The following is an 11,102-nucleotide window of genomic DNA, read 5'->3' as shown; positions in this document are numbered from 1 at the left end:
CCGGAAACCCACGCAGAGGGCCGCGCAGCTTCACCAGCTGGTGAGTTGTCAGTGTGACCGTTACTGAGTGCAGCACACCGGCCGCTGCAGGCGGACAGGACTCTTTCGGAACCGGTCACTCTGCCCCTTTTCCCTTATGTTTAGAAACGGGGATTTAATTTCGCTTGTCTGAGGGGTTTTTAGCCGGAAGATGCTGGCAGACATGATTGCAGAAGAGGAATTTGAGATCAAGGAGGAGGAACCGTGGTACGACAAGCAGGACCTTGAACATGGTACCTTTCCTTTCTGTCTTTGTTAAGGAACCCCTGAAAATTTCATGTCTTTGCTCTTTTTGTTGACTGTCAATCTGCGATGAAAGGTTAAATGCAATTAAGCATTGTACTAATTAAACCAGGAAGCAAGCCACTTTTAAACCTTTACATTGTAGATTTTAATAAATCCTTGTGTGGAAGGTATATAATATTTAATATTTAAGCCATTGTTATTTTTATAAAGCATGCAACATGTTTTAAAGGTTTTCTAGTTAGTTTTTATGGAGATATGCAGAAAAAGGCAGGGGTCAGCAGAATACTCACATCTGCGGCAAAGTGGGGAAAAAACAGAAAATACGCTTTTTCCCTTTTATGTCTTTATTTTATTGTATTCTCACACTGATGCGCATTTTAACACTTTTATTCTTCCTAAAGTGCAAATCAGAAAGGTTGTTTTTATGTATTGATGTAACTCCCAATAAAGGGGTTCATGCTCCACATGTGTCCCCTTGGAACAAAATATGCTGCTTTAAAGACTGCCACGGAAATATTATTTGTCAACATAATGTTTTCCATAATTATTTATTAATTATAACGTATTAAAAAATACTTCTGGTGTTCTTGCAATATAAATATTATGTAACAGCCTTTCCCCCCTGGATTTATTTGATCAATATTAACTTTAGTCTAATAATAATAATAATACACATTGGAAATATGTTCCCATGAATGGCAGTTTAAGGGGTGTGCACCTCATTGTTTTTTAGAAAAAAATACCAAAAGTAGATTTACATTTTTTTCCTCTATATCACATATGCACATTATATTTTTTCATGGGTAAACATTATCCGAGCCTGGAAATGCCAAAACAATTGTGCCAAAATTGATTCTGGTCAACTTTTATGTTTGGCAGAATGATTTTGGGGAATCAATGTGCTCTATCTACCTTGGGCTCAAACGTTTTTAAATAAATTTCTCTAGAAACACTTTATTTCAATTTGAATACATGCTAATCAGTTTCCAAAGGTAGAGGAGAAACATGTTTATGGACTTCTGCCAACAAAAGCACAAACCCCTCCCAAAGCAGCTTGTTAAAGGTCCCCAACGGCAGTTTCGGTGGCACTAAATATGAACAAGAAAAGCCGTCCGGTTCCTGCTCACCACCCCGTCTCTCCTGCAGACCTGCAGCTGGCCGCTGAGCTAGGGAAGTCCCTCCTGGAGAGGAACCGGGACCTGGAGCAGGGGCTGCAGCAGATGTACACCACCAACCAGGAGCAATTGCAGGAGATTGAGGTAAGGAGCATGCAATGCATGTTTTGAGTATTTGATGGATGATGGATAGCTTTATGTCATACATCCTTCTTCAGAAAACTGTTCATTTTACCTAAAATTCAGTCTAAAATCATACTATAGCATGTTTACCTGCTTTACAAAACCTTTTGAATCTGGAATCGACATGTACTTCTTCCTTAAAGTGTCACCGAACCATGTCAAACTGCTGAAGACCTGGATTCTGCTGTTTAGGCAACAAAAATAGTAATGCACCCTTCATTTGGAGAACAGTTTCTTTGTCCTCAACTGCACACATAGTAAGGAATAATTCAAGATTCCTAACAGGTCCCCAGACTTTAATTTAATTAAACCAGGTCAGCCTTGCACGCCTGAGTCCAAATGCACAACTCGCACATCCCTGCTGGTTTACAGAATTAATCTCTTAAGAGCGGAAGTGTTGTGTCCCTGAGTTGTTGTTGATCCTCTGATTTACTGTCACTCTCAAGGGCGTACCCATAAAAACATCTTTTGATGCCCTTTTTTATCTACATTTAGTGCCTTGGAAAAGCATTCATACCCCTTGAACATTTTCACATTGTGTCAAGTTGCAACAACAGACCTCAATGTCTTTTATTGGAATTTAATTTGTTAGACCAACATAATAAAAGATGCAACTGATTCATTATTCATAATCAACTGAAATTAAAAAAAGCTGAAAATTCATTCCAACTCACATTTATGGACTACTTTGTGTAGGTTTATTAAATAAAATCATCCAAAGAAAGTACACTGAAATTTGGTGGCAATGTCAAAACATTGTAAAAAGTTCAAGGAGTGTCAGAGTTTTGCAAGACATTGTGCATATCTATTTAGATCTGTGCAATAAATCCAACAGTTACTTTCATAGCAATGTCAATATCCAAGAGAACTGGTTGGACTCCAGCGGTAATTACATTCATTGCTGAGATTCAGCCATTCTTTTTCCATGGTTGAATGAGCAGACCTCACCCAATCTCAGTGGGGTTAAAAACAAGAACTGAGTGTACAAGATTACATTTATGTTGATGTTTTTTTCTATTCCACATAGGTTCAAAATTATACTTTTTCTCACCATCAAACTTTTTCTCACCATCATTAAGCTTCTGACATAATTCTGGCTGGATAGTTCAACACTCTTCTTGTCAGAAATGATAGAATCTGAATTATGGAAATTGGTTGATTTACAGCTACAGAGCCAGCCTGTAAAGATAGTCCATGGACAGTGGCTATAAGATTGAGGTCAGGGCCATTTCTAGAAGATTAATGTCAGCCTGCTTTACCCAAACCGGGAAAGAGAAGAGCGATTTCTTTCCTGGTTTCCAAAACCAGGAAAGAAATTGCTTAGGATGTTCAAGAACAACCCAGAAACCACCAAGGCTGAGGCCTGACATGAACTGGAAACTGCTGGAACGCCATTGTCACTATCCGTTGAAATGTGAAGCTTCCCCACATGGACAGTTCAGATGCCTTGTGGGAAACATTTTCTGATCAGATTTGGCATAATTTGTACTATTTTGCCAGAATGAGAAGAAAAGCGTTTAACTTAAGTTGAGGTGAGGCTCTAAAACCTAAAAACACTTTTTTAGGTTTTAGACCAGATATAGGAGCAAAAAGACCAGAGTTCCCCTGGTCTTTTTGCTCCTAACTAGTTGTCTTTTGAGGACATATGAATAGGGTTGAGTTTAGTCGACTGCCAGTGTTGTTTATGTAAATAACATCTGCAGACACTGTGAGGTTTGCTTGTTGTTCCTCCTGGGTACCCTACTTAGCAAGAAAGCAGCATTTACACTCTATAACTTAGACAAAGTCTCTCCAAACTAAACGCAAAGGGGCAATAATATTAATGTCATGAAAGCAGACTTCCTCCTTCATTGCATTTGTGGGAAACAAGAAATGACCAGGACCTTTTGATAGGATTATACACCCCAGTGTTCTACAACCATAGCTGGTGGGGTTTCTTTCTGTTTTATTTTTAAAAGCAGTTACAGTATGAAACAGAATAAAAGTCCCTCCAGACTCAAAAGAAATGTATCATTAACAGATGTTTAGTAAATTAAGTAGTGGTAAAGAGCATTAAACACTCAGTAGCTGCCGTGTTCCTTTTACGTCTAAGATCCAATGTATTTCTTACAACAACAAAAAAACATTTTTACTCTAAAATCTGTTTAAAATGGGCAGAAGGGTAGTTTTTCTTCTCTTAAAATGCATTGGTGAGTTAGGGGTTTTTCAGTAAGTTGCATTCTACTACTTCACCGTTAGATGTCACTATGTTTTACAACTGGAACTTGAATATTTCCTTATTTTGTCTCAATCTTTGGTGTATTTCTTATCTTACAGCTTTGAGAATGTCTTTACTAAAGATATCTGGTACTCCTGAGGAAGTTTGTCAGCAGTTCCTTCTGTCTTGGTTTTCTCTCCCGTCAAAGCCACCATTCAATAGCTAATATCTGAAAATAGCTGTTCCTAACTTAGGATCAACCTTCCTTTTCCAGTACCTTACGAAACAGGTGGACGTCCTCCGGCAGGTCAACGACCAGCATGCTAAGGTATATGAGCAGCTTGACATTTCCACCCGAGAGCTGGAGCAGAGCAACCAGAAACTGGTTTTGGACAACCGGGCGGCCCAGTTGAAAATCCAGAGGTAAGAGATCTAATCTAGAAGAAAAACAGCAGGTCTTTTATGCCAAAAACACTGACTCTCAGCAACATTATGTGACTTGTTCTTCTGTACAGGCTGATGGAAACGATGGATGAGCTGCAGCATCACGTGGAAGAGCTGAAGCTAGCTTCATGTCAGACTCAGAGGTCTCCATGCGGAGAGAAATGGCCACCTCGTGGTACTCGGAGTGTGTCCTGCCTACAGGAGCTGCAGAACACACACAGGTGAAGATACTCAGACACTGTTTTGTTTTTTGTTTTATGACAGAAAATTTGTAAACATCAGACTGGGGGATCTGGCATTATCTGCTTCAGATTTTCGAAACTGTTCAGAAACTATTGTATAAAATTCTTCTTATTTTGTTTTCATTTACAAAGGTCACACAAATCTATTTTTTTATGTTAAAAAATATCCAAAGTGCTGTGAAGTTTGAAACTACCCCTAATTTCTTTATAGTTTTCTGCCAAAGAACCAGGCTGTCTTTTAAAGTGGTTTTATCACCATTTCTCTTGCTTTCTCAGGGTCTTTATAAATATTTTTTTGCCTTTGGCTGCTTTTTCACAGTTTCTTTCCACTTTTTGTGCCTGACAACAGCAGCATTTTTGACAAGTGTTTTCAGGAGGAAAACTGATGACACCCACAAGCAGAAAAATTACTTTCCAGACTTTAACCTTAGTGAAGAACAAAGCATTGAATTGTCAAGCTATCAAAAAATGACATCAGCTGCTCACTAATGAAGAAACTGGACATTTCTGGAAAAGACCCCCTTTGACCCGCTTTTCACTACAGCACCAACTAATAATGTGAATAATTGAACTTTTATTAATTTCTTGAATTACACTTATAGCCCATAAAACATCATTTGACATTTTGACAGATGATGCAAATAGAAAAACAAAAGAAATGTTTATTTGAGCAGGCTGTTTTACGTTGTTTAGGTATATTTATATCGCACCAATTATACACAAGGCAATGCTAAAAACTTAACACAAAATCAAAAGAAAAACATTAAAATAACAAAACATTGCATTAAAGGAAACAAATGGTAAAATACAATTTCAGCTTTGTTTTTAGGTTGACAGTAAGCTAGTAAGACAACATGGTTTCGTGCTTCTTCTGTGGTCTTCAGCTCCACTGAATCTAGTTGAGCCTTCTAAAATTTTGCTAATTTCATTGTCACTGATCCAGAAGCTCTTTGTAAGCTTCACCAAGGGATCAGTAAATGCTCCCTCCCTCCATGTGCACTGATCTGCTCCTGCAGTCCTCCTCGCAGCAGCTTGCACTCTTCACTTCCTGTTTATCTGCAGTGGGACAGGTTCATTCACTCAGTTTAGTCTCTGTTCTCTGTAATCCTTTTTAGGGGGCTTGTTGAATATATATCCAGCTTAGACGCATGGAAGTCTCCCGGATAAGGAGACAGCAGCGTCTGGAGTCAGGGTGCGGTGTGGTGGAGGAGGGTGGAAGGAAAGAGGTCTAAGTCTGAGCTGAAGGGAACAGACATCGGTCGATGACCCTCTCAAGCTGATTGATTTTAATCTAATCACATTGCTTCTTTGATTAGAGACTGTTTTTCAAAGATTTTTGCACCTTTCTATGTTTTCCTCATTATTATCAGACATAAAAACACATAAAACATAACATCTTTGCTGTGTCCTGACAGATAAAAACATAACTTTTATGTTTATTTCATTATCACACTTAACCTTAATGCATCAGGACCTGTCTCATGATCTTTGACCCTGTAACTCTGCGTGTGCATTTCCTGTCACCTTTCACTTTGTTTTCCCTGTCTGAACCATCAGAGATTAGAATTAACACCTGCTTACATAATGGTGGACACAAATAGCTGATGAAGCTGTTTCTGTTAAAGATGGAGCTGCAATACTTCATTAGAGAGTTAGCTGCCAAATATTTAGTGAATATAAATTTAAGTGTTCAACCTGTTGGAGAATCATTTTTTAATACTCCCCGAACAGTCGTCTGAACATTGTAATGAGTCACTAATGAAGATAATCATTAGCTGCAGACCCAGCTCGGGGTCTGTGACTTTAAATGGTCGCCTTTTCCCCTTTAGCCTGTGCTGATTTTTATGTTAAATGAGTACTATGAGGTTAAGGTTTTTTTTTATAGTTTCATTTATGTTGCAGTTAAGTACATTTTGATTATTCTTCATAGTTTTTTAGAGTTGGTGTACAACACCACTATAAAATCTGAAGCAGTAACATGTCTTTGTAAAAACTTTCCATCACGGCTAAACATAGTTCCCTCCAGGACGTCTTGCTCAAAGGCGTGTCCAAATCTCTGTGCAGGTATGACCTTGATCTGGATCAGCGTTCTGAAGGCTTCGAGGGGTCGGCCGCGTCGTGGCACGAGGAAGAGCATGTGTCCCTGCAGCAGTCCCTCCGCGCCCTTCAGACTCAATTTGCCGCTGAGCGCGCTCGGCGTGAGGAAGCGGAGACGGAGGGGGAGCTGCTTGCCAGAGAAAACGCAGCTCTGGAGCAACAGTTAGGAAGGATGGAGGGATGTCAGGTACAGTACATCCATGACCAGTTTGTCGATTGCCCAAAAACATCCGTTTTTATTTAATCATACCCTGAATGGCTAGTTGGAGCAAGCGATTTACGTGGTTGGACAATCCAGGATTAGAGATTTTGTTATCACAACATAATAGAGCCCAAAGTAGAACAGAACTTAGTTTATTTCCCAAAACATAGCGGTTAGTTTCTGAAACTTATCAGGTACTTTCCTAAACTTTCTAGGAACTTGCTACTACAGATTTTATATAGCTGAAAATGCAGATGTTCTTGAAAGATCTCAAACACATTTCTCTGGCAGTTGGTGTTATTCTTTGTGATTTGTTTTCCCTCAAAAGACCAGAATATCTGAGCTGGAAAAGGAGGCGGAGGAGCTTCGTCAGCTCTGGAAATCGCAGTCCTCTTCACGGTCCGCCAGGTCATACGTCATCCATGGGATGGAGGAGGAGATCGAAGGAGTGTCAGCTGCGGTTAAAAGTCCGGCGGTCCTGAAGCGCTGGGCTAGCGAGCGCCTGATGAAGGCCACTCAGGCGCCTGACTCTCCCAACAGGATCTACGACCACGAGTGCTCCTGCGTACGTCGACCAGAAGTGGTGAAGTATCGCGGGATTTCCCTGCTCAACGAGGTCGACGCCCAGTACAGTGCCTTGCAGGTGAAGTACGACGAGCTGCTGCGACGCTGCGGGCATCAGGAAGAGCTGCAGGAGTTGCTGCCTGGTGAATCTTCTGCTGCAGTAGACAGCGAGGATGACTTTCACCAACCAGAGTATAAGGAACTTTTTAAGGAAATTTTTTCTCGCATTCAGAAAACCAAAGAACTGATTGAAAACAGAGGAGGAGACCCAGTTGCTGAAGCACCACCATCTTTGGATTAGTGTCTTCTGCAATAAAGACCAGCTAAAGGATTAGATAGTCTTCCAAGTACATAAAACGATCTTTGTAAAGACTTTTATTTACCCAGATGGTGATAGCAACCAAAGCAAGTCTAGAGCTAAAGAGGTGATTCAGAAAGAATAGGGCTCAATAAAACCAGCTCGTGTTAAAAAAGTGGCTCCTTTTGCACAGAAACACCAGTGCCTAAGCCTCCGTCTCCACTCTATGATCACGCTACCTCACAACTGCGATCAGCCATGTGGGAACCTTTCTGGGAAATAATCCGTCCTCTTCCTAAAAACTGGAAACAAGATGCACCAATTGTTTATTATTGTGGATTAAACCGATTTCTGGGTTTCTCGGATCTGCTGATTCAGATTCTCTTATTTTTCAAGGTGTTTAACACAAAAAAGAAAAATGTGCTGCAAGTTCCTTCATAAATGTAGTAGTTTTTGTAGAAAACGATGGAATTACAAGATTATCCCAAGTTATGCATCAAAGCATAGGTTTTAAATCTTTATCTGACTTTTATTCAACTCACAAAATGCATCAAAATGCATGTGGTTGGTTGACATGTTTATAGTGGAGTTCTTAGTTGTATTGCATTATAATTTTTTAACAGAGCTGACCTAAGCAACGAAACAGCCTTTTTATGACACATCTGAATTTTAAGCCATCTTCAGCATCGTTTTTAATGGTTCATGAAACAGATATTTACCAGCTAGGTGGATTTTTTCATACTGAAAATTCTAGAGTATTATAAAGTCAGCGAGAAAAATCCAGAAATTCTGAAAAATTTGGGATTTTTAAATGGAAAATGTGGAGAAATCCTGAAAGATTCTGCCTAGGTCATTGAAAATACCCAATGATGTGCAGCAGGTTTACTTTAACACAGCTGTCTCAAAAGTATTCCTGAATATTACTGAGTTTCCCCAGAGACTTTGACAACATGTAAAGGGAATCCCAAAAAAATTGGTTTGTAAATGTTTGTTTTGCTTATTTAATTTATTTTGCAACTGTAAAATAGCACATTGCTTGCTTGTAGTTTGCCTGCTGCCTTTAAGACTTACTAATGCAATTCTAGACAGTTTTAGTATTAGGAACTAGCAAAGATTTCTGTAATCATGGTTTACGATACTCTGAGATTATACTTTAATTGTAAACTAGCTTGTGAACTGTCTGTGAACGAATAACAGTAGAACAAAGTCGGCCTCAACAATGACTGTATTTGATTGTGTAACATGTAGAAGCTTCATAAAGGAATGTGTGTGTAGACACGCTTCTTGCAGCAGTATTTGTTTGTCCTTGTTGAGCTGAAAGACTGTGCATCATAAAGCAAATGGACTTTAGGAATGTACCGAGCTGCCGCAGCAATGATGTTCGGGCGCTCTTTTGTTGTTGGCTGGTTTTTGTAAAAGCAATGTGCTGTTTTAAGATGGACCTTACTGATATGCACTATCTATAATATATTTTCACCTGTGATGTTGCTCCTATGAGCCATAAACTATAAAGCAAGCAATCTTAGAGTGTCGCTGTCTTTATTTGAGCTTATTTGACCATCAACCATTGATATACCCTAAATAAAAATAGTGCTTAAATATTAAATATGTGGGAAAACAATCCATAAAGGCTTTGAAAATAAAAATTCAATATAAATTTATATTTAATCATATTTGGTTTTCCTGTAAGGTTGGTTTTTAAAACCCTTTGTGCTTCTCATAAGGTTTTAAAATTCGTCCAGATCTATGGTGCCCTGCAAAAATATTCACGCCTCTTGAACATTTTCACTTTTTGGGATCTTACAAACTTCTTTGTATTGTATTTAGGTTGATTGTGATAGACCAACACAAAGAGCACAATTAGCCCCCTTTACTCTGATACCTACAGATAAAATCCAGTGATATCAATTGTGTCCTGAGGTCACCTAAATAGAGTCTACCAGTGTGTAATTTAGACACAGGCATCCACTTACACTAGTAAGTCAGGCAAGGACAGCATTAATCAGAGAAGCAGCCAAGAGGTTCACGATAACTCTAAAGGAGCTGCAGAGATCCACAGCTCAGGTGGGAGAATGTACTGACGAGAGGAAAACTACAGGTACTCCACAAATCTAGACTTAATTGAACAGTGGCAAGAAAGAATCCATTGTTGAAATAAAGCTATGAAAAGCCCTGTTTAATTGTTGCTGCAGGTCACATAAAAGACAGAAAATGTGGAAGAAGGTGTTCTGGTCAGATGAGAGTAAAATGTAATATATTTGCCTACATGCACAGTGTTATTTGTGGTGGAAAACACTGTGCAATACACTTAACACATCACCCTCAGGTTAAAATAAGGCAGTGGCAGGATTATGCTGTGAGGATGATTTTCTTCAACAGGGACAAGGAAGCCGGTCAGAGCTAATGAGAAGATGGATTGAGCTAAATACATGGTCCTCCTGGAAGACCCTGTTAGAGGCTGTAATTCAATTCAGTTTTATTTATATAGCGCCAATTCACAACCTGTCTTTTCAAGGCACTTCACAAAGTCAATTCAATCAAATCATACATATTTCAAGTCAGGTACATACATTCCAATTAATCCTAACTATCGAACAGTGCAGTCAAATTCAGTTATTTATTCAAATTGGATAAAAAGTTTTTCTGTCTAAGGAAACCCAGCAGATTGCATCCAGTCAGAGACTTGTAGCATTCACTCCTCCAGGATGAGCATGTAGAGACAGTGGACAGTCACTGGCGTTGACTTTGCAGCAATCCCTCATACTGAGCATGCATGTAGCAACAGTGGAGACGAAAAACTCCCTTTTAACAGGAAGAAACCTCCAGCAGAACCAGAAAGAGGCTCAGTGTGAGCGGCCATCTGCCACGACCAACTGGGGGTTTGAGAGAACAGAGCAGAGACAGAAGCAGAATGGGAAGGAAAAGTAAGTGTTAATGGATGTAGCTTCTTTAGTGGTTTCATCTAGGAAGATAAACTCTGAGCCAGTTTTCAAATTTAGAGTATTAAAGAGAGAGCACATACAGTCAGTGACAGTAAAAGCTCAGTCAGTAGCCATAACTAGGAGAGAGACAAGGTTAAACACTGAAAGACAGGGCCATGTGGGTCATCGGTAGAGGGTGAGCATTAAGTTGTTGCCAGTAGAAGCTCGGACGATTCCCCTCTCCAGAAAGGTGTCACAGGCAGACACAGAGTTAGGCCAGGTATAGCTTTTAGAAAGAGAAAATAGAGAGAACATAAAGTTAAAAGCTGAAATAACAGCAAATAATGCAAAACTGAAGAGTAGTATGAGAATATAGCAGAGAGAGTGAAAGTGGTCATTATGTCCTCCAGCAGCCTAAGCCTATAGCAGCATAACTACAGAGATAGCTCAGGATAACCTAAGCCACTCTAACAATAAGCTTTATCAAAAAGGAAAGTTTTAAGCTTTAAAGCTTAAAACTTTCCTTAGGAAAGAAAACCCTGTCTGCCTCACGG

At 39.5% G+C, this 11,102-nt stretch overlaps 1 protein-coding gene across 1 annotated transcript; it reads left to right on the top strand.

Annotated features, from left to right (window-relative positions):
* Positions 1–9,147, top strand: LOC124874797 (cerebellar degeneration-related protein 2-like). Its single transcript, XM_047376337.1, has 6 exons — positions 1–272; positions 1,432–1,544; positions 4,055–4,203; positions 4,296–4,445; positions 6,531–6,750; positions 7,094–9,147. Exons 1-6 carry the CDS (start codon positions 191–193, stop codon positions 7,628–7,630), a joined length of 1,251 nt encoding a protein of 416 aa, XP_047232293.1. The 5' UTR covers positions 1–190; the 3' UTR covers positions 7,631–9,147.
* Positions 9,148–11,102: the final 1,955 nt, after the last annotated feature.

This window comes from Girardinichthys multiradiatus, chromosome 10 (assembly GCF_021462225.1).
Source record: "Girardinichthys multiradiatus isolate DD_20200921_A chromosome 10, DD_fGirMul_XY1, whole genome shotgun sequence".
NCBI classification, from domain to species: domain Eukaryota; kingdom Metazoa; phylum Chordata; class Actinopteri; order Cyprinodontiformes; family Goodeidae; genus Girardinichthys; species Girardinichthys multiradiatus.
Note: the sequence above shows the minus strand (reverse complement) of the source record. Positions and strands in the feature narration are given on the sequence as shown.

Excerpts from the sequence above, each read along its gene's own strand:
- LOC124874797 (XM_047376337.1), top strand. The coding sequence starts at position 191 with ATGCTGGCAGACATGATTGCAGAAGAGGAATTTGAGATCAAGGAGGAG. Across the intron at positions 1,545-4,054 it reads AGCAATTGCAGGAGATTGAG|TACCTTACGAAACAGGTGGA; the intron begins GTAAGGAGCATG and ends TTCCTTTTCCAG. Across the intron at positions 4,204-4,295 it reads GCCCAGTTGAAAATCCAGAG|GCTGATGGAAACGATGGATG; the intron begins GTAAGAGATCTA and ends TCTTCTGTACAG.